The 24,029-nt window shown below is 36.6% G+C and overlaps 1 protein-coding gene across 3 annotated transcripts in view; it reads right to left on the bottom strand.

Moving 5' to 3' along the window:
* The window catches only part of ITGAV (integrin, alpha V), a 123,415-nt gene that overhangs the window by 35,386 nt on the left and 64,000 nt on the right, over positions 1 to 24,029 (bottom strand). For all 3 annotated transcript variants that reach the window (XM_006878773.1, XM_006878771.1, XM_006878772.1), the window contains 9 exons: positions 22,520 to 22,645; positions 21,050 to 21,094; positions 20,175 to 20,218; positions 20,032 to 20,088; positions 16,612 to 16,664; positions 16,051 to 16,253; positions 11,065 to 11,256; positions 7,862 to 7,907; positions 5,858 to 5,965 (listed from right to left, as the gene is read on the bottom strand). In XM_006878773.1, the coding sequence (XP_006878835.1) occupies positions 5,858 to 5,965; positions 7,862 to 7,907; positions 11,065 to 11,256; positions 16,051 to 16,253; positions 16,612 to 16,664; positions 20,032 to 20,088; positions 20,175 to 20,218; positions 21,050 to 21,094; positions 22,520 to 22,645 (874 nt within the window). The remainder of the gene's footprint in view (positions 1 to 5,857; positions 5,966 to 7,861; positions 7,908 to 11,064; positions 11,257 to 16,050; positions 16,254 to 16,611; positions 16,665 to 20,031; positions 20,089 to 20,174; positions 20,219 to 21,049; positions 21,095 to 22,519; positions 22,646 to 24,029) is intronic.

Raw genomic sequence — 24,029 nt, forward strand, 5'->3', positions numbered from 1 at the left:
GCAATTGGCACAGGATAAAGCAGGGTTTAGGGCTGTTGTTCATAGGGTCACTATTAGTTGCAAGCGACTCGACGACATATAACAACAGTATGAAGAGGAACAGAAACTCTTGCTGTAGATCAAGGACTACAGCCTTCAACGTGGAGTACACCTAAACATCAAAAAGACTGAGTCAATAGGCAACATCATGAAAGATGGAGAAAGGACTGAAGTTGTCAATGATTTAATTTTGCCTGGATCCACAATCAACATCCATGGTAACAGAAGTCAAGAGATCAGGAGACACACTGCATTGGGCCTGTCTACTTTCAGGGATCTCTCTGTGGTACTGAACAGCTATGTCAATCAGAAGACTAAAGTTCGCCTGATTCAGGCCCTGCTCTTTTCAATCACTTACTATGCATCTGAGAGCTGGACAATGAATAAGGATGATAGACGAAGGACTGATGCCTTTGAGTTGTGATGTTGGAGAAGAGTACTTAATAGCTCATGGACTGTCAAAAGACCAAATGAGATATAGCTTGAAAAGGTACAGGCCAGAGTGTTACTTGGAGGCAAAGATGACATAGCTTCATCTCTTAATACTTTGGCATGTTGCTAGGAGACGCTATTTCTTGGAGGTGGGCATCATTCTTGGAAAGGCAGAGCGTCAGTGAAAGATAGGAAGATCCTCAATGAGATGGATAGACTGACTGCAGCAATGAGCTCAAGTATACCAGAGTTGATGAGGACAGGACAGGGTGCTGGACCATGGTTCACTAGGGTGCTATGAGTCATATTTGACTAGACAGTACCTAACACCAATAGTTAGTAGAACCTAACTATAAATAGCAGATATTATATGGAGTGTTTCTTCCCCATACATTTCCAGACCATCCATTTGTTTTTTAGTTTAGAAAATATAAAAAAAATGAAAATATAGTTACTGAAATTTAAAAAACCCACCACAACGCTAAGATTTTCCAATGTGTTCATCACTACAACAAGTCTAGTTACTGATTATTCCTCTGCAGAGAAGGAGACATGGAGGAGATAAAGCTTAATAAAGCGGGAGGCTCATGGTTTAACTGCATTTCACTTTCCTCTAGTGCTACATCACAGCTTCCCTTACAGAGCTGTCTCCAAGTCTCCATTCTCACCCTTGCAAGTGTTGTGTTCGTGATTCTGACTCTGACCTTTGGTCCCCGCAAGTGATTGACATCTGGGATTCTGGGATTAACAAGGATTCTGGGAGTGTAGTCAAGCAGCTGCACCCACGATGACTCACTCAGGGATGTTAAGAAACGTGCACGCTTCTTACAAACTTCTATGACTTTGTTTCCTCTCTTCCTACCTCTCAGTAAATTTGAGCTGCAGAACTTCAGGCTGCATCGGAGCCATGTACTCAGAACAGGTGTTCCGTGGCTCAGTGATGCCTGTGTATCCACCTGGAGGCTGCAGCTACAGAGGAAGTCCACCCCATGGGATGCCACTATTGGTGAGAGGAATAAGAAAGTGCATGGCTGTAAATTATTACTAACTTGGGAGGGACTAGAGAGCACTGTGCTGAGTGAACTAACTCAGTACTACAAGGATAAATAGTGTATAAAACCATTATTGTAGACTGAGTATAAAGATCCAAGGGGTTGGGAGAGGATGGAAGTAGAGGGGTGTGGATGTGCAGGGGGTGGGGGGATTAATCATGGGGCTGTACAATTTGTTGGGTGGGGGATGATGGAAATGGAAAGAATTTGTTCTTGAAAACAGTATATCTGAACTTTGCAAATAAACAAACTAGAAGGAAAGAAAAAAAAAAGTGCAGAGCTAAGCCACTCAGTTTCCCAGAGGGTACCTGAGATTCATCTTGAAGGAGTGGGTGCTCCATGACCTTTGCAGACATTCCCTTTCTTAATATACAAAATAGATTTTTCACTACTGCCATAAGTATGAAACAGCAGATATGAAATAAATGAGTGTCTATGTGGTGTATATGGGTATAAGCACATAATTCAATGAATACACGAATATGGACACTATTGAGGAAAAACTAAACACCATTCAGCATTGATTCAGTGAGATTGAAGAATTAGGGCTATTCATCTACTCTGCACTAATCAAGGACTTCATTATTTGATATTTCACATTTACAAAAACAGTTCAAAAACCCCATCTACCATCCAACTGTTTTCAGCATTACTGAGATATGGGGGGCAATAACAAACAGCAACGTACAAAGCAAGAGAAATACTGGCAACTTGGCTGGTTTGGCAATCATGTAATGATGTCATTTAGCAAGTATGAAAAGATGTGAACTGGCCATTACAAAACCTTGATATGTACACTACTGTTAAGCTTAACCTAAGAGTTAACTAGGTCCCTTAGATTACAGCCCTTAGACATCCTTCAACCTTAGAACTGAACTCACCCCCATGGCAAGCTACAGAAAGGCCTATCAGCTGAAAATGTAACACCAGGAAGGAATGAACTCCTTAGAACTACCAAGTATTCGAGATCAGAGAGCCAGCATTTGCCAAGGGAAGAAGCTCAAAAGCAAGACAGGGGGGAAAAAAAATATATGGAAAGAGTAAACAAAGAGTAGAAGTATTGCAACACTGTGGAGACTGGAACAAATGTCACCAAACAAAATGTGTATGAATTGAATGGGAAACCAAATTGTTCTGAGTTTAAGTAAACTCAAGTTCAAGTCACTATAAATTTTTTTTAAAGGATGTAAGGAATGAGCTTGACTGAGATCATTTCATTTATATCATCTCTTATACACTGAGTTTATAGTAAACTTTCAAATACAGTACTTCATTAGGCCTGTTATTGTTCAGTGCTGTTGAGTCAGGTATGAATCATAGTAACCCCTTCCTATCTTCTGCCATTTTCACAATCTCTGATACACTCAAACCCACTGCTGCAGTCACTGTGTCAATCCACCTGGTTGAAGGTCTTCCTCTCCTTTCCCATTTCTCTACCTTTCCAGGTATGATATCCCTCTCCAAGGAATAACCTCTCCTAGCAACAAGCCCAGAGTAGATGAGACAAAGCTTCATCATCTCTGCCTCGATGGAGCACTCTGATTGCATCTTCTGCGAGACATAACAGTTTGTTCCTTTGCAGTCCATGGGCTTTTCAGCACTCTCCTCCAACACTGTCATTCATAGGCATCAATAATCCTTCTGTCATCCTTATTCATTGTCCAGTGTGAGAAGTGCAGCAAGTGACTGAGAAGACCATGTCTTGAATCAGGCACATCTATAAGGCACATCTTAGTCCTCAAACTGACATCACTGCTCCTCAATAATTTGGAGAGGTCCCTGACTGTAGAAACTCCCAGTACAGTATGTCTTCTGATCTCCTGACTGCTAATTCCAAGGGTGTTGACTGTGGATCCAAGTAAGAGGAAGTTGGTGACAGTGTGTCTTTTCTTCTTTGACTATTGGTTCAGTGGCAAAGACTTTTGTTTTCTTGACATTGAGATACATACTCAGGTTTCACTCTGGAATTTATCAGTCTTTGGTCCTTTACCAAAGATGTCCGGAGTTGGAGCTATTATGAGATACAATCCATTTTTATGGCCAAGGCTATCATAAATTTCACTTAACAATTTTGCCTTTGGAACTAACGATATTGATAAGTGAGAAACTGGTGTAGTCTCACAGCTCAACTCAGTCTGGCATAACACAGTTCATAAAAAAAGGATTTAAAACCTATGAAATAAATAACACTATGGGTCTTAAAATATTAAATGGCCATCTAAGACACACCACTGGTTCTGTCTGACCGGTAAAGTAAGCAAGTAATTCAAAGTGCAAAGAAGAAACATGTCTATAGGAGTCAGTCTCATTTATCCTGAAATCAAAAGAATAGATGGTCTATTGCTACCACAATCTACTCTTCTGACTTATGTCACAACAGTTATATAGATAAAATGAGATAGACAGACAACAATGATTAGATAAAGGGGGAGAAATAGACAGAGAATTAAAATTCTAACTTAAAAAAAATAAAGCCAGATAACTGGAACAGGAGGCAGGGAACAAAGGATTCCTGTGGGACGACTGTCCATGAAGACTCTAACTCTAGAATGAGTCCATCTTCTAAGAGTAACTTTTAATATCCTCTATAAAATACCAAAAGATCAACAGTTTCTCAAACGCAAAAATAAGAAATCAGGGGGCATGAAAGCATGAAAACATATTGGAAGAAGACCAAAAAACACACCTGTAGTCAATACCAACACACTGGAATGACTGAACTAAGGAGGAACACCGAATCATTTTTACAGAAATTATCAACTTTTAGAAAAACCTAACTTTCCATGTAAACTTTCATCAAAATCTTAATGAATCATTAATTTTAAAAAAGGTAGTGAGTTGTTGCCAGTATTTTTTCCCCACCTCAGTAGCACCGGTAAAGTTTAGCAGGGCAGCAAGCAATAAATGTTGGAGAGGAAGAGGAAAGGTGGGAACTCTAATATAGTGTTGGTGGGATTGTAAAATTCTGCAATTTCCTCAAAAAATTGAATACAGGAATTCCATGTGACCCAGCTATTCCACTACTAGGAGTATACCCCATGGAATTGAGAACTGAGACACAAATGGAGATGTGTTGCCCGTATTTTAATAAATAAATAAAATGAATAGAAATATTAACGGTATTATTTCACTAAACCTTTGTTTTAATTACACATATTTAATAGAATATGATGCAAAGTGTGTATCGTACCATGTGCCTTTATCAAAACATTTGAAACTCATACTGTGGTGGATTTGAAATATGTGAATTGTAATTATAAAAACATTATTTACAACTGTGAAGAGACAGGAAGGTTGAGAGAATGGGGGAAAACTCAGTAGAACATTTATAATCAAAGTCCTAAAAACAATCAATGAATAAAAATGAGCAAAAAGTAAAATTTTGAAAAGTGTCTTTAGTAAATCATAAATCTAAAGCAGAAATCAGAAGATTACTTTGAAAAAAATTTCCACATTTAATATCATTCTACTTTTAATCTATAAATTCCCTCTAACTTATCTGACTGAACAAAGATTTTGAGCCATATTTTCCAAACTAAGGTATACAAAGTTATATTAATATTTTTCATTATTTTAATTTTATATCTATTTTGATACATGTCAAGAAAATTTTTTTCTTTTTATTTTAAGATATGAGAAAAGAGGGAAAGAAAATAATAATAGAATGAAATAGCAAAATGATGTAGAATGATAATCTAAAGAAGAATACAGCCAGAGACCTTTCCAAAAAATGTTGTATTTCTTTTCTTTAGAAATTAGTAAATAAATAAGGGGAGCTCTGGTGGCCTAGTGGCAAGGAGCTGCAACTACAATCCTAGAGGTGCACGGTTCAAATCCACCAGATGCTCTGCCGGGGAAGGAGGGACAATCTCCTCCTGTACCGGTCAGATCTGATTTGACGGTACACTCACACAAAAATAATAATAATAATAATAAAAAAAAAGAAATTAGAAATTAGTAAATAAATGAAAACAATAACTAGTCCAAACTAAAATTTCTTTACATGTACTAATTCAGAGATATTAAATCTGAGAAAAGAATATGATTTTAGAAAATTATACATGTCAATGGATCTATCTAAAATTAAATATGAGTTATGATTATGTCTTCTTTCTAAATATGCTCATGGAGCATATACAAACAAAATTATATTCTAGATTACAATTATTTCTGGAGACTTCTGCACGATTTCTTTGGAATAACATTTCTTTAGTACAATCTTACAACATGAAAACAGTGTATCTACAGAAATTGCTTTAGCACTGTCACAGGACCCTCTTCACTTTCAACAATGATTGTTGAAATAATGATTTCCATTGAACAAAGGCTCTTACCAGGAAACTTTAAGAGATGTGCCAGGGAGTGGGCAGGTTTTATTATCTTGATTCAAAATGCTGGGGGATACATCAAGACCAGCATTTACAGTGATAACTGGCCTGGCCCTGGTGAAAAGAAGAAAAGAGATTTTAAAACAAATGTTATAGTATTCCAAGTATTTTAGGCTCATAATAATATGAGATATATCTCTATCTCTATCATCTATCTATCAATACAGTGCAATGTTATACATACACAACCAGAAGGCAAGGCAGGTTCAGTTTTATAGTATATACAGTGCAACATCATGTTTACACATACATATCTATGCACATATATACACCTCAGTTTATATACACCTCAGTTATATATTTATACACACACAGTCCTCCCCCAGTGAGCTTGATGGTTTACCAAGACTGTCCTACTTTTAGCTCAAAAAGCCCTGTGTCCAGAAGAACTCCTAGGTAAAATGGGACAGTTGGTCATCCTAACTAAATTCAGTCTACGAAAGCAGGTTTGTTAGAAAAATTGTGAGATAGCATCCAATTCCAATTGATACTATGGGAAAAATGAATACTGTAAACATATCTATGTTGATAAAGCAATGATCACTAAGATATCCAAGATAGAATTCTGGTAGTAGATGAGAAGAAAGCATTGATAGAAAGGACCACACACACGGACACATGTATGGCTTTTAATGCATAGAATATTTCTGGCGTAATACAAATAAACTAAGGAGCCCTGGTGGCAGACTGCATTGAGTGCTTGACTGATACATTGAAGGTTAGCAGTTTGAGTTTCTTAGCTGCTCCACAGGAGAAAGATGGCCAGACTCCTCCTGCGAATATATGCAATCTCTGAAACCCGATGGGAGGTTGCTATGAGTTGTATTCTAATAGTAGGTTTGATTGTTTTTTTTAAAAAAACAGATACAAATAAACTATTAACTGTGGGAGAAGTTATTCCACTCTGTGGAAGAAAATGAGTTTTTAAAAAATCGCGAAGTTGCTTCTGTATTCTTTGAATTTTTACCACATATATATGTATTATTTAATCCATAATCATTTAAAAAACAACAACAAAGAAAACAAAAACCAGTTTGCAAAAATTCAGATGCACAGGTTTAATTAAGTCTGTACAAAACTCCGGCATGTTCACGTCAGTGACTTTCTTTTGAAAACCATCAATCTCTGGGGTTTGTAAGTGACTGCTGTCCCAGAGAAAAATTTACATTTTCCTGCCACATACAAAAATGGCCCATAAAAATGAAAACACCTTAATCTACTTGAAAGGCCAGAAAATCTACTTGGGAGGCCAGAAGATATTCTAAGGCATTGATGGAATATAGAGAATAATCAGAAACTTAAGTAAGAAAACAGACATAGACAAACTTCATCATTTCTCTCTTTTAAGAATATTCCTTTTCTGATTTATTATATACTGTCCTTATGATCGCAGAACACTGTGTCAAAGAACCTAGTTAATTGCTTGTCTTTTGCAAAAAAATAGACTCAAATAATTTTTATAAAGAACTTAAATCATAAGCTATTGTGAAACATAATTTAATGAATAAAGAGGAGAAATACTGAATGCTTTTCTAAATAAAAGTATCTATAGCTGTCTCTTCCTTGACTCTCCTTTGTATAAATACTATTTACCTACAGCAAATCTTGAATAAGGAACACTGGTGGTACAATGGTTAAGTGCTCAGCTGCTCACCAAAAGATTAGTGGTTCAAATCCACAAAGCAGCTCCACAGCAAAAAGATTTGGCTATCTGCTCCTGTAAAGATGAATCTTGAAAATCCCATGGTGTAAATCTACTCAGCCCCACAAGGTCTGAGGTGAAAACAGACTCAATAGCAACTGCCAAACAACAAATCTTTAATTTAAAGAACGAAAAATGTTTATTAATATTTTACGAGCATAAAATTGAAATTCAAACACTGGTACTTTCCTCTGTAACTTTCAAATAATTCTCAATACCCTTATTTTAGAGGATATGGAAATGCTCACCTATATAAGACAGCTCGGTCCACACCGAAAGCTCCTACAAGTAAATCTTAAGAGACAGTACAGAAACTTGTTAATAATAATAATTGCTACTAAATTCATACAGCACACTATAAAACCTCCAATTCCTAACAAATATTTAGACATGCTCTTATAACTGTTCTTCATTAAGCAGTTGTATGAGAACATCTAAAAGGGTAAAATTATGAAAATAATACACAAGTTATCATCAATGACAAATTTTCATCACACAACAAAGCTTTATACAACAGATAAAAGTATTTAACAAAAATGTTTAACAAAGATAAGCAACAATAAAGAAACACCCTCCTCCAAACATGCACAGTCCCCCCCAAAAAAACCTTTCATAGTTATCTATGAATTTTACAGTTTCAAAACATAAAACCAGAGAAACACAACACAAAGACAGCATTTTAATCAGCAAGAACAGACCTAGTAGTTCAACTGGTTCAACATTTGGGGGGATTTGGGGGCGGGGAGGAAGGTAAGAGCTTTATATCTCACATGATACCCAAATTAAAATGGAGATAGCCTTTTCTGAACACAAAAGCTCCTAAGAATCCATTGACAGACAGATTTGGTTACATAAAAATTAAAGACTTTTTTACACCCCTACCTTTGTGTGTGGACTTTCAATCAAACAATACACAGGCATACTAGGTGAACAGTAACTCCTGAGAAATACACATTCTCTGGAACAACCAATTACATGAGACCAATAGACAGCTCAGAAGACAGAAGGAGGAAACAGAAATGGTGAACACAGGAAAGAAATGTGGAAAGAGCACTGTTACACTGTTATGAATGCAATTAATACCACAAATGAAAATGCATGTGAATTGTTGAATGGAAAACCAATTTGCTCTGTAAACTCACTCTAATCACAAGAAAAAGTAATCTTTTTGGTCAAAGCATAAAAACGTGACATACTGCGAAACCTATATGAGAGTTGTTGTTGATTGCCATCGAGTCGAAAACGACTCACAGTGACTCTATGAATAAAAGACCTAAAGCCTTTCTATAACTAGTGTCATTTCTTCAAGTTCATAGAGTTTCCAGAGTCATGTGGGTTAGGAAGTGGATGGCACTCCTGCTTCCAAACCTGTCTTAAACTGGGAGCTCCCCAAAACACTGTCCATCATGGGCAGCCATATGGCATCTGACCACCCCCCCTGACAGTGGCACAGCAAACCCAGGTTACTTCTAGAGTTATTATTATTAATGTACAAAAGTACAACAGTGCCCTAGAGAAAGGAAGAGGGGGAAAAGCAGTGAAAGAAAAACTAAATTACTACCTAACTTGGGAGGGACTGGAGAACATTATGCTAAGTGAACTAACTCAGTCACATAAGGACAAATACTGTATAAGACCATTATCGTAGAACGAATATGAGGATCCAAGGCAGAGGGAGAGTGACAGCAGAAGGGTGAGTTTCTGGAGGCAAGTTTATGGATGTAGATGCCACTTCTCCTTCCAAGCTTGTTTAAATCAGGGTGCTCCACCAAACACTATCTGCCATGGGTAACCATTAACACATCTGACATATCAGTGTCACAGTGTTCAGCTTCACAGCAACCACAAATTAAAAATAAAAGAACTTTGTGACCAAAATAACATAAAAGAAAATATTTTTTTAAAAATGAGAGAAAAACAATATTGATAGAAAAGAATAGTAAAAAAAGGCCAAAAATTGACAAAAATAAAAATATATGCAAATAACAAAAAATGCTTAAACTTACTACTAATAATAAAAAAACCAGTTAAAAGAACATATGCCCCCTATCAAATAGTTAAAAATTCTTTTAAAAGAAGCAAAGATTAAACTCAATGTAGGAACAAACATCAACAATCATTCTCACTTATGGTTAAACAATCAAACTTACTTATTAAGATGGCAAAACCTTCTTTTGGAAGGAATGGGCTGTAATTTGACATTGTGTATGAATATCCTTTTTAGAAAGAGAGAGAGTCTCAAAGAAAAACTACTTCATCTGACATGAGACTAAAAGAACTGCATAGTACCTGTTTACCATTAGTGAAAATTTTGATCAAAGATTCCATGGAAGAATTCTGATCAAAGCTGGGAAAATGTAGGACAGAATTTCAAATTCTCACAGGTTCTAGCCTTTCTGAGTGGATCAAGTCCTAAACTACTGCCCTGACAGTATCTTCAGATCCTAAAGTAAAAAAAAAAAAATCCCCTGAAGTCTTCAGCTAGATCAGTTAAAAAAAGAAAGAAAGAAAAAAGTATGACCTCAAGCATTAGACTTTTACTAAAGAATGATGCATATGGGATTAAACTGACAACAAGGCAAAAGATAGGAACTTTATAGGGTACTTGTGTTAATAAGGGAGGGACAACTCAGTAAAGGCAGGTTCGAGAACAGCTGCCCAACTCAGAATATAATCAACATCACTGAATTGTGGGTCAAACTACTTAGACTGTTTTGCTGGGTGTACCCCCCAAAAACAAAGTTATACAAATTAAAGGGGGGGAAATGATATACCTTTCATACAGTAATTCTAGAATTTTATTCAAATAAAATTATCAGAAGTATGTTCTAAAATTATTTATAAAAACATGATTCCAACAAGGCTAAATAAAATATGGTATCCCATAGGATAGAATGGGAAACATAAAAATCATGTTTTAGAATACTAGTTACTAATGTGTGGAAATAGTAACTGATATTTTAAATGAATCAAAACATACTATGAATAGTGCTTCTATTTTATAAAAAAAGAAAGCATGTGTAAGAATGCTTACAGGGAAAACTGAAAATATAAGCTTCACTTTATTTTTGTTTTCTTTGAAACTGTATCATTGAGAAAATCACTTTACTTCACTCTGCTTCAATGTACAAAGCAGTGAAGTGAGGAACTAGCTATAAATTAAGATACTCTAGGATATAATTTTTTATTGTGTTATCGTAAAAAGCTTCCCCTCTCCCTCAGATATTATTGTGGTATTTTTTTTATTATTTGTTTTCATTTTTTTTTATTCTATAATAAGTGTTTACAGTAATAAAAAACAAGCTAAAAAAAACCCTCATTAAAGAACTTCACTAACTTGTAGATTAAAAAAATCAAATTGATGCCCTTCTTCTAGAGACACTTCAACATACCTGTATACAGCACTCACATCAACTAATACTACTTCCAATTATCTCTGAAATGGACATACCTGGATATCCATTTTTGTCTATGTCTGTGGCTCCTTTCATCGAATAGCCAAAGCTTGGTGGCATGCTGCGAGCAGCCCACTGCCCTTCGAGGATCTGAGATGGTACTGAGTTCAAGCCTGTTGATCTTCCATTGAAGATATAAACAATTCCTTTTTTATCTTCACCTCCATATGGGGCAGCAATTGCAATATCTACATAGGGAAACAGAGAAAATGAAGAGCAAGTATAAGGGAGAAGAAGAGATGAAGGGGCATGGAAGACAGAAGGGGAGGAAAAGAAGAGAAAGAGAAAAGAAAGTCAAACCATTATTGTAGAATGAGTATGAGGATTCGGGGTGGGGGGTGGGAGCAGAGGGGTGAGGATGTGCGGGGGAGGGGGAGAATTAATTACAGGCTGTACAATTTGATGAGAGTGGGGGTGAGGGAAATTGAAGAATCTGGTCTGGAAACAATGTATTCAAATTCTGTAAATAAACTAATCTTGTATAGTAAACAGGAATAAAAAATAAAGTCTTAGAATTTATAATCATTTGAAGAAGATCCTACTATTTATGAAATCCATTTATTGTGATAAATAGTAAATTCAAAGATCAGTATGGTACTTTTTATTCAAAAGCAACAATCTAATTTAAGGAGATTTGAGATAAACTGTAGAAATGACATCAACTTGCCACCATCTACTCTAGGTCCGACTTTTCTGGACTAAGTGCCTTGTCTTAAAATGGCATTTGGGGGAAGGTTTCAATGATCGTAAGATTTTTCTGGCTATCAAAGTTCTGGTTAACTTAATTAGGCATGATTTCTGGGTTCTTAGGACCAGAAGTCCTTAGAGATTTACAAGCAATTATTTAATTTTTATCTTGCTGAATACATACTGAAATAATACAAACAAGAGAGCTTAAAATGATTTCACTGATGTATTGGCAATTTATGTCCTCATGGCCTGGAAGCTAGAAGTCTGAAATCAAAGTGGTAGAACGACTACACTCCTTCCTCAGGGTCTAGGGAAAAAGCCTTTCTTACTTGTAGCTTTTGGTAGTGGTTAGCCACACCTGGTGTTTCTTGGCTTGTATATGCATCATCTCAATTACTATATCCTTTCTCAAATGACCTTCTATAGGTCCAGATCGCTGTGTCTATCTCTTCTTACAAGAACACTGATAACTGCATATAGGCTTATCTATTACTGTATAAGGGAGGCTCTGGTGGCCTCTTGGTAAGGAGCTACATTGCCAAGCCAAAGGCATAGGTTTCTAATCCACCAGTTGCTAGTGGAAGAAAGATGGGCAATCAACTCCCTTATGATCAACTGCCTATGAAAGCCCTCTGGAGTGTCAACTCTGAGTAGGATCTGACTTGCACACAATAGCAACATTACCATATGAAGGAGCCCTGGAAGCATACATAGTCCGCTGGTTGCTAACTAAAAAGGCAGTATTAGAAAACACCAGCTGATTTGCAGAAAAAACATGAGGCAGTCTGCTCCCATAAACATTTACATCCTTGGAAATCATTCCCAATGAAGGGTTTCCATGAGTTGGAATCAACTTGATGGCAGTGTTTGGTTTGGCTTATGCTTTGTACTATGAATAAGCTCCAGTGGGGCTGTGGTTAAAACCTCTTGCTACTAAATCAAAAGGAGCTGATACAAAACACACCAGTCATTCTACCAGAAAAAGATGCACAATGTGCTTCCATAAAGATCTACAGTCTTGGAAAACCTGTCTTGGAAAAACTGACTCAATGTCAAAGAGCTGGGCTTGGTTACTAGGTGTTATATGACCTCTCTTTAACTTACATCTTAATTACTTCTACAAAGACTTATTTCCAAAGAGAGCTTATAGAAGGATTAATTGCAGGGAGTAAGAGGAAAAATTGTGATTACTTTGTAGACATTGAAATTAATATTACTAAAAAATATAAATGCATATTAACAGTTAAATGAAAGTTAATTTTCTCTGTAAATCTTCATTCAAATAACAATTTAAAAATTAAATAAAAAGACTAATTGCATTGGGAAAGACAGCTGTTAGGGATCTCTCCAGAATACTGAAGAGCAATGTTGTCAGTCTGGAGACTAAAGTGTACCTGATACAGTCCATCATCTTTGTGATTATGTGCTAAGCATCAGAAAGGTGAACAATGACAGGAGAACTGATTCCTTTGAGCTGTGGTGCTGGAGAAGAGTGCTGAATATATCACGGTCTTCTAAGAGAAAAAAACAGGTTCATCCTCAAGAGGATGAAACCAGACTGCTCCTTGGAGGCAAGGATTCTGAAGCTCTGTCTAACATACTTCAGTCATGTTGCAAGGAGGGACCTGTCTTTAGAAAGGGACATCATGCTTAGGAGTGTAGAGGGACAGCGCAAGAGAGGAAGACCCTTGATGAGATGGACTGACTCAGTGACTAGGATAATGTCAGAGACAATAAGGTTGACTCAGGATAGAGCAGGGTTCAGAGATGTTGAACACAGGGTTGGCTATGAGTTGGCAAGCGTCTTGACAGCACATAACTACAATAACAGTAATAATAAAGTAGTAAATTATGTAAAAGAATTCCGTTTTTGAAAGATAAGTATAACTTCTAAATTGGAACATACATTAAAAATATGATCATAAAAATATTAATTCTCCAACAGAAGATGGCTCTAGTGTTTGAGAGATTACCTTTTCTATACTCTGTCTTCTCTTCATTATAATCCTCTCTTTTAAGGCTGTCACTATATATCTAGTAAAGAAGAACCTATTTCTCAGTGAAATCTAGTTCTTCTTTTCATCAATTTAAGTGTTATTTTCTGAGGCATTTGTTGTTGTTTTCTTTTTTTCACCTCCTTTCTTAAGAAGTACTGTCCAAAACTTCACATAATTACCACAAGGTTACATAAAAGTAAGGAAACTAGCTTGATTGCTTTTCTTCTCGTATCCCTTTTAAGGACACCTGTGTTTTTGTGATGGTATAATATAGGGCAACAGAGAGTTAGAATTCAGATATGAACAAGAACACATATTATAACCAAGAGCTCATCGTCTAACACTGAGTAAGTTGTAAAGCTAATAATGTTAAAGGGAGCATTTTTAGGACATACCATAAAACTACCTTCAGAGCAAGAACAAAGTCTGGAGGCCAGATAGATTCCTTTCCATTACTTAAGAAATTTAAAGATCATCTCTACTTTTGAAGTTTTTTTCTTTATAAATAATTCAATATTTTAAGGGGTATATACCTATGTATTGTCGATTAAACAAATAAACCATATAAAACTCTTCTCTGTGGTCTCTAGGAAAAGTTGTTAATAGTATTCTTTTGAAAGAAAAAGAAAAACCGATTGGCAATTTATACTCCGTATGTCATATTCTATAATAAAAGTTTATTTTGTCTATAAATTATTGAAATGGAACAAGTATGACTCAATATCACATGGCCCACATAAAGAGGAGTCCCACATGAATTCCTTCAGAATAATTTAAGCAACCAGAGCTCTGGTCACTTAGTGGGAAAGGCAAGTGGTTCAAATCCATGGCAGAAAGACAGGCACTCTCTTCCTGCGTGAGTTACTGTCCCTGACACCTAGCTAGAGTGTCAGCTATGAGTTGGTTCCAACTCACAGTATGTAACAATAAATTAAGAGCAAAGTCAATGCTTGAAAAGTATCAATCATAAATCAGTCCACAGTCTGAGGTATTCATGAAAGGTGCAGTAGAGTCAGCAATGCCTGCACAATGAGGTGGGATGAATTTTTTTTTTTTATAATGTAGTTAGTTAGACAGTAGAGGGCACTGTCGCTAAGCAGGACAGAGAAACTTAGAAAAGCACTAGCTAGCACTTTGTCTACTAGGCAAGCAGATTCCTCTCAGAAATCGACCATTCTCACACTCTAATCTGAAAGCATACGGACAGTAATTCATGTGGTCTAGTTTAGAATACTCTGCTGTCATTTATAACAAAAAAGGGACATGTCTTTTAATAAATGGGCTTCTCAATCTTCTTTCCAAGAAGGTTGTTATTGGTATGCGCCGTCGAGTCGCTTACGACTCATAGCGACCCTATGTACAACAGCCCTAAACTCTGCTTTGCCCTGTGCCAATCACACTGTCTCTGAAACACCCATCCCAATTACCCCAGTCACTGAATCAATCCACCTCATAGAGGGCCTTCCCCTCCTGCGCCATCCCTCCACCCTCCCAAGCACGATGTCCCTCTCCAAGGACCGGTTCCTCCTTACAACAGGTCCAAAATATGTCAGACGAAACCCCAGAATCCTTGCCTCCAAGGAGCAGCCTGATTTAACCCACTCCAGGATGAATCTGTTTGTTTTCCTAGCAGTCCATGGTACCCTCAATACTCTTCTCCAGCACCACAGCTCAAAGGCATCAATTCTCCTTCTATCCTCCTTAGTCACTGTCCAACTCTCTGATGCATAACAAGTGATAGAAAAGACCATGGCCTGTATCAGACGCACCTTAGTCTCCAGAGAGACAACATTGCTCTTCAGTACTTTGGAGAGGTCCCTAACAGCAGACTTTCCATGGCAATACGCCTTTTAATTTCCTGACTACTGGTGCCAAAAGTGTTGACTGTGGAGCCAAGCAAACTAAAGCTATGAACAATCTCAATCTCTTCACCATCCATCCTGATGCTGCCAATTGGCCCAGTGGTGAGAATCTTTGTCTTCTTGACATTGAGCCTCAATCCATATTGAAGGCTGCAGTCCTTGACCCTCTGCAGCAAGCACTTTAGGTCCTCCTCAGTTTTGGAAAGCAGGGTTGTGCCATCTGCATAATGCAGATTGTTGACAGATCTTCCACCAATCCTAATGCCACATTTCTCCTCATAGAGCCCAGCCTCTCGTATAATCTATTCTGCATACAGGTTGAAAAGGTATGGAGACAGAAGGTGTCCTCTAATAAAAATCTTACAAACAAGATTATAGCACATTTCCAGGTAGGACGAGAAAACCAGGATGCTAAACTGAACTCTGATCTTACCATTGTAACCATCCTGGTCGAGATCTCCCAAAGGTGCTATAGCACTGCCAAATCTTGCAAAGACCTCAAAACCATTTAACTTTGTGGTCTGGAATTCTCCCGAAGGTCTCTGCAGAGACACTGAGACCTGGCCCACCTCCTGGAGTTTGCCATCAGAGCCACGGTCCATGAAGAGAGGTGCTCCAATAAAGACATCTGCATAACTAAAAGAACAGAATATTTCACCAAAACATGAAGAAATCCCTGTCTGGTTATAGTAATCAAAACCCTCCATTTCTTTCTGGCCACAGCCACAGTGAAGTAGTAAAAGGACAGCAGAGCAATTATTATAAATTCAAGTCATCTTTTAATTCTTTTAGAATCTAAGAGTCATTCATAAAATTACTCTGTCATGGAATTATGGTTAACAGAGACGTTTTCTAATAGCCATGATTAAGGTTGCTTCAAAATGGTTTCTTAAACAGAAAAATAAGCAAGAATGGAGCAGGGGAAAAAATGTTTAGTAAAGTGTTCATAAACAGAAGAGAAAACAGTTTCTGAGAACATGGTTGTAAAACTTACTCATCCCCATTAATGTCAACAGCAGCTACAGAAAATCCGAAGTATGCAGCCATCTGGAAAACAAGACCAAAATGAAAAGTCTACATTTAGACAATTCACATTTGTACAATATTGTATCTATCAAATTAAGGTGCTATTTTTCTCCCTGTGCATAGAATACTTAAACCTAAACTTCACCTCTGTCAGTAAATATGTACAAGGATAACTGTATATATAATGACAGGTAATGAGGCCTGCCTGCTTACTTCTCCAGATTTATGGGCAAAACATTTTCTCCTTGCATAGGCATATCTCGGAGAAATTGGACAGTCAGTTCCATATTATCACAATAAAATGAGTACCAAAATACAGCAAGTCACACACAATTTATTTTAAAAAAAGAAGTACATATGAAAGTTTATAGTAAGTTGCTGTTATGTGCTGTCGAGTTGCCTGAGCTTATAGTATATTAAGTTGCAATTAAGCCTTCCAAAAGTGTTTCAAAATATTGTGATAATTATAAAAATGGAACTCCGAGACATAAAGCGAGCAAACGCTGTCAGAAAAAAAATGGTGCCAGCACACTTGCTTGATGTAGGGCTGCCACAAATCTCTGACTTGTTAAAAACAAAGTAAACACAAGTTCTGGAGAACGCAATAAAGTGAAACACAGTAAAAGGAAGTATGTCTGCATAACATTCCAATGTCTCCAGCACAAGCCACTGAAAGTAAAATTAACATTTTTTTCTCAGATCTAATCTATTACCTTCCCTCCCTCTCCATCAACCAACATTCCACACACCAGCAGACACACTCTAGCTCATACAGACAGTTGCAGGAAGACTTTTTAAACGAATTCAAGAAGTTATGTGTATGAATGTCCTTGAAGCAAGGATAATAGATAACAATTATTAATGAACCAAAAGGTGGCTCTATTATGTGGCATCACTAATACCCTAAAGAATTATTGCTTGAAAGCTATCAAAGAAGGTAATTCTTGTCTTGTGCTTTAATCAAACTCTTAATAGGCCATTTAATTTTGGAATTATATAATTGTTTGTGCATGGGTGCAGTAGATTTATTGTTAAAAATGGCTTTCCAGAGCACTGGCTTTGACTTTTAACCTATGGCTGTATCCTCATACATATACTAATGAGGTGAATAGTACCTTTTGGGCGGTGAATGAGGTAAAAAGGACAGTAGTAACATGTAAATAGGTATGGAGACTATGAACAAGGGAATTGATCAGTCTTGCCATGCCACAAGGTTTAAACTGAACAGGATCAGAGGCAGAAAAATGGGAATCTCAATACCAGCAATAAAGAATTGGGAAGTCGGGGGTTTACACATTTGGTTCAGAGATTCTTGCACTATCTGATCAAGACCTAGGTGAGAGTAGCAGAGAACCAAAAAAAAATGGCACGAGACAGAGCTAACCCCACGGAGGGAGCCAGGGACAGAGTCGGGAACCTTCACCCAACCTTCCCGGAAGACTAGAGTGGAGGGAGAAATGCCATACTTGGCAGGATTACAAGAGCTTTGTGGCACTGACCTAATGCTGAGAGGCTGAAAGTCAAAGGGCCTGCAAGCACATCTGAGAAGCTGCCCTCACTGAAGAATTGTAACCTATTCCAACATGAAACTTTAACTTCTCTAATAAACCTCCAAGTCATGAGGAATATTACTGGGGAGTTCTGTAGAACCACCGCAGCCGATCAGCCGATACAGTGGTAGAATTCTGTAGCCATGAGGACAGCTGGTGATCTAAAAGGCAGAAATAGGTGCAAAGAGCACTGGGGCCTGTCTGACATCTGGAGGATCAGTTTGGTACTATAGCTGTTGAGGGGAACCGTTCTCCCTTGAAGAGTCAGTGGAGGTCAGACGTAGCTGTCCCTATGCTGACTGCATTCTTTTAGAGTGTGTAAGTGTGTTCAAGTTTATCATGAGTAGAAAGAAGAGATGTCCTCTCCCCCTGCAGAGTAGACTGTGGCTATGACAGAAAGAGCAGCCTGGCTAGAAGTAAATGTGAAAAGGGAATTCTTACAGAGATTCCAATAAGGAAAATTAAATTGGGAATGATGACAAATTAAAAGTTAAACCAAAGCAAACGAGTCAAAAATCCCCGAGAGGAAAACTAGCAATGCTCCTAAACTTTGATTAGCAGTATATCAAAAGAGAACATCAAGGGAGATCCCTACATTATCTATTTTGGCAGAGCACAGTGTAATTGAGACAATAAAAGGCAAGTTCAGTATCTAATCACAGGAAAAGAGTAGTATAATGAAGTGCACTGTATCTGGAGCAGCAGGTTGATGGAATTTAACAGAAAAATATTCTTGGGTCTTTACAGAGTGTTTGTTCTGACAGTAGTGTTTTATGGGAAAAGTTGTATCCTGGGTGCTATGAGGAACTGTTTTCATTTGATCTCCTAACATTCCCATGAAGAAGTTAATCAATGTGCCTATTTTAATAAATAAGGAAGTAGATGTGCACTGGTAAATATCTTGTCCACTGCAATAACAACTGAAAACAGAGAGCTATGCTTCCCCCACCCAAATGGCTACAGAAGAACAATGGAATGATTGTTTAGCAATTGATCTAGAGATCTGCCCAAGGGCAATAGACAAAAGTCTGTTTGCAGTGAAGAAGTCACCGTGACACAAAGGGATAAACAAGCCATCATTACAACCCTAACCTGCCTGCTCCTTGCAGGACAATCTACAGTGTGCATCAACCTGAGTGAGACAAATTAGCACAAGACCACTGGGGCTGTTAGACTAGTCCTCTATTCTGTCAAAACTCAACTGTCTGCATCATACAATTCATCTTCCTATCTACTGTTCATGGTTTCCTTTATCATCACTAATTCATCACTGAATTCTGAGACCTACAATACAGAACACAATAAAATACCTTTGTTGTGGTTACGTGCTGTCCAGTCAACTATGACTCATGGTGACCCTATGCTATTGCTCTGAACCCTGCTCTATCCTGAGCCAATCTCACTCTCTGACACACCTACCCTCATTATTCTAGTTATTGTGTCAATCCATGTCATCCTGGGTCTTCCTCTCCTGTGCTGTCCCTCCACCCTTCCAAGGGGAATGTTCTTCTCTCAACACTGGTTCCTTCTGGCTACATGTGTATGTATAATATCATCTATTTTGAGATCATTAACCTATTAATTATGCTGCCAAAAAAGTTTTAAGAAATTTGGAGGTGATGATAAAATGTTACATTAAAAAAACCCAACCCCCAAATTAACATACTACTAACCAATTTTTAGACACACATGAAGGAGAAAATATACCAAGATTATCATAGTGATAATCTGTTTGATGGGGTTATAATTAATATTTGTCACTTCATTTTCTATTTCCCAAATTTCTTCCATGAATACATAATGCTTTTATAGAGAAAAATATTATTTTGGAAGCATACCTGCTCACCAGTAAAATTGTGTAAGGAAGACATGTTTTTTCCATCATAAATACAAACCTGTACAGGAAAAACAAAGATATATAAACTACAATAAAATATAAGAAGACCCAGAAATTTTAAGAAACATCTTTTAACTTTCCTACCATTCCCAAAGTTCTTGCTGCTCGTGGAACTCCTGAAACAAAATCTGGAAGAAAAATTAAAAACTTTAATCACTTATTTAAGACCAAGACTGGAATGGCAAGAGAAAGTGAATGTGTAAAATATTTCTATTTTATTTCAGTAGAAAATAAACAAGTGACTTTCAAAAACTGGTAACCTACACTAAGTGATCCCAACATGTTCTAATCTTAAGACTGAAATTTTACAAGAAGACACAGATTATTGAGGACTTTCCAACAAATTCATGCTTGCCTTCCGGGCATTTTAATCCTGTTAAAAAAGCACGCAAGAGATAAACTGACCCAAGAAAGAAGGAAAGCTGTATTTATACCATTGAAAAATAACACAGAGCAAATGGAAAGAGGCAGGAGGGCACACAAAAGGGATAAAGATCTGGGATAAAGTGCTGTCCATCATTCCTAAAGGGAGCTCAGAAGGAAGACTGACACATCGACTGAGGAGGAGCCAATGGCAATAGAGACCACAGAGTTGGAGGTTTCTATTGTTGGAAGGCTACAAATGAAGACCAAAAGAGGAAATGAAGCCTCCTCAAGTAGATTATGTTGAAAGCAAGAAAGAAGAAGTTGAACAAATGACTGCAAGTGCAGGAGTCTGGAAAGATGAGGGAGAACAGGAAGAGACAGAAGTAAATACTATCTCAGACTCAATGATCATTAGAAGAAATTAAATATATCTCAAAATTCTGCCAATATACTGCTTTCCCCCTATTTCTCATGTTATGGTATGAGAAACTATTATTATATACTATAGTACATAAAAATAGTTTTAAAACACACAACTACCAAAATGTAACATGTTTCAAATACTTGATATTTTTTAAAGGGTTTAATCATACCGTCTATGCCATCACCATTGAAATCTCCAACAGCCACTGAGTACCCTAAAGAGGCAAGCAAAGTTAAAACACCATCAGGACAGGATAGTAACCATTACCAAGCATGTTCAAGCAATCCTTTTAATGTTTTAGTTCCTTTAACATTTTGTCCTCTAGGAATAAAAAAACTTCAATGATAAGCAGTTGTGCGGCAATCTCGAAGACACACAGTTTGAATCCACCAACTGCTCTGTAGTAGAAAGACGGGCAGCCTCCTCCCATGTGCTTCACGGCCTCTGAAAACCTGCTGGAAGGTCAGCTATGGGTCTGCTCAAACCCAACGGTAAACAACAACATATGAGAAATAAATCTTAAAGAGCACAGTTAATTCAAATATGCAAATAAAATCTCTAAAAGAAAAACAAGACTACTTCATTAAGTCTACAAAAGAATAAGTTAAAAATAAAGTGAATTTTTTTTAAAAAAAAAAAGCTAAGGACAGGTTTACACACAGATGATATTAATCTTGACAGAATAAAAGAGATAAGAAGGAAGGCAGAGGGAAGTAAAGACTAATAAATAGATAGGACAAGTGACAGGAGAGGCAATGTCCAATAGCGGTTGATGAGAAACTAATTAATTGAATTAATCAATTATAATTAATTATCTAAAACAAAATGTATATGACTGATTGACTAAAAACCAAAGCAAATTTTAGAGTACACAGAAAAAAGAAATAAATAATAATCGATTCATTCAAGCAATAATGCATCATTTCTGCAGTGTGTAAATTGGTTTAATAAATAAAAGAGAATCTTTTTAAAAAGCTAAACAAACTGGGAGCTCTGATGGCTTAGTGGTAAGAAAGTGCGCTGCCAAGCCTAAGGCACATGGTTTGAATCAACAAGCCCTCTGTGGTTGAAAGACCTGCCATCTCCTCCCGTGTGATTTACTGCTTCTGAAAGCCTGTTAAAGGGTCAGCTATGAGGTGGTTCTAACTCGATGGTACTTAACAACACAAACCCAAACATAATAAATTCTAAAGATCAAAACTGTTCAAAGTAATGGGTATAGATAATAATGTTCCTGGGTTCGCATCTCTGAAAAGCAAGTTCTAAGTCTTGGGCAAGCTAATTTGTTCAAGTGCTGTGTTTCAGTTTTCTCATCTACAAAACAGGATCAAGAGCGTACTTTCTTTCATAGATCTTCTGTGAAGTTTTAATGAGTTAGTACATATAAAACCCTAGAATGCCCAGAACACAGGAATTATGTCCTCAGTGTTAACTGTTATTACTGTAAAATAAACAATAATTTTCATAAAATTACTCAAATATAACATAACCTAAGGAAAATCATTTACCATATGTTCATTATGCATTTTTAAATCCTAATATATTATCCATGAAAGATTTTCCTACTTAAATTAGCACACACAAATAAAAGAAATAAATGCCACAACTTTTCCAAAAAGTGCATTTTGGTTTTACTTACCCAAATAACTATCATCAAAAATAGCTTGTGCAGTCCGAGTTGCTAATTGGTTGTTATACTTGACACTATATACTTTGGGGTCATATTTAGAAACAATTTCTGCCACTTGATCTGAAATGAGCTGACCTAAAAAAATGAGTAGAGGGGAAGAAACAAAAATATATATGCTAAACTTCAATTAAAAATTTCATTATACTGATAAATAACATCTGTAACTAATTCTAACCTTTTCATTTTCAGTACTAAAGCAATAATTTTCTTGTCTTTCTTTTTATAAAGTATTTAAGTGAGTCTCTGCCAATAAAGAATTATTTAAGAATGACAAGATTTGTTTCATTCACTAAAATCAGTGTCATATAAATGGAGCAGCAAAATTAAGGTCAATTTCCCAAGGAAATCTGTTAAAACATGATAAAATTGCTAACCTAATTAAGTAATTTTATTTTTATGGGCAGAATAATTGATTCAATTGATTTTGTTAAGCTAGTTTATGAAGCACTCTGTACAGGCTAAATCATCACCTTTCTTCACAACCTAAGTTATTAGGTAGATATGAAATGTAGATAATTACACAAAAATCAAACTGATTTCTCTCCATTCCTACAAAAAAAGGTTGCTTGACTTATCAAATGTCATGTTCACAAGATTGTAAAAACAATCTATTTTTTGCTGTTTTAGAAGAACTCATAATAGTTTGTCATCCTATTCCAATTTCTCCAGTCCCATAGGGTAGGTGTAGAGGCAGAAACACTTTCTGAGTAGTTTTACTGCTTTATTGTCTGTGCCTAAACAATGTCTAATACTTAGCATTAGGAAGTAGTTTTTAAATCAAAGAATACAGGAAAATTCATTATCTCTTTATGATAGAAAAACAGCTATCAATATCTCCATTCTTCCAATGACATTTCCAAGCTGTATGGAAAAATTCATTCTAGCATACTTATCTAGGTTGAAACCTCCGCATTTAAACTTGCTCACAGCTGTATTTCCTAGTTAACCAGCAGTGCTGAGAAGCCTTGCACTATCAGTTTGGTTCCCTACCATGCACCCAAGTCACTTCCCTCTCCTCCACATAATGGCATACCCAAGAGTTAAGAAGAAAAGCAAAAGTCATATTTTATAGGAAGTATTCATATCTTCTCTTTTCTCATATGTATTTTGATTTTGGGTTTTATTTTCATTTTAATACAATAAACTTTAAGACTAATTTTGCCTAAAATATTTAATTTTTCCAACAGATGTATAACTTGTAGACTCAAAATTTTGAGTTCATTTCACATACAGATCTCTGGCTTTGCTTGATATTTCCCTTTTCTTGTGTTGTCCTTTTCTTTCAATTTTCATCCCCCTTCTATCTCAGTCATATCTAAGTAAATTTTCTACAGCAAGTCTTTTGATGGAGTTTCTTTTTCTAAAATGCAAAGGCAAGCAAAGCTTTTCCTACAGAGATGTAAGGGAAGGATGGTGTGCAGAAATAAAATTCAAAATCCGAAAGCATCATTAATATTGT

Source organism: Elephantulus edwardii, unplaced genomic scaffold (assembly GCF_000299155.1).
Source record: "Elephantulus edwardii isolate Elephantulus edwardi_28Jun2011 unplaced genomic scaffold, EleEdw1.0 scaffold00001, whole genome shotgun sequence".
Taxonomy (NCBI): domain Eukaryota; kingdom Metazoa; phylum Chordata; class Mammalia; order Macroscelidea; family Macroscelididae; genus Elephantulus; species Elephantulus edwardii.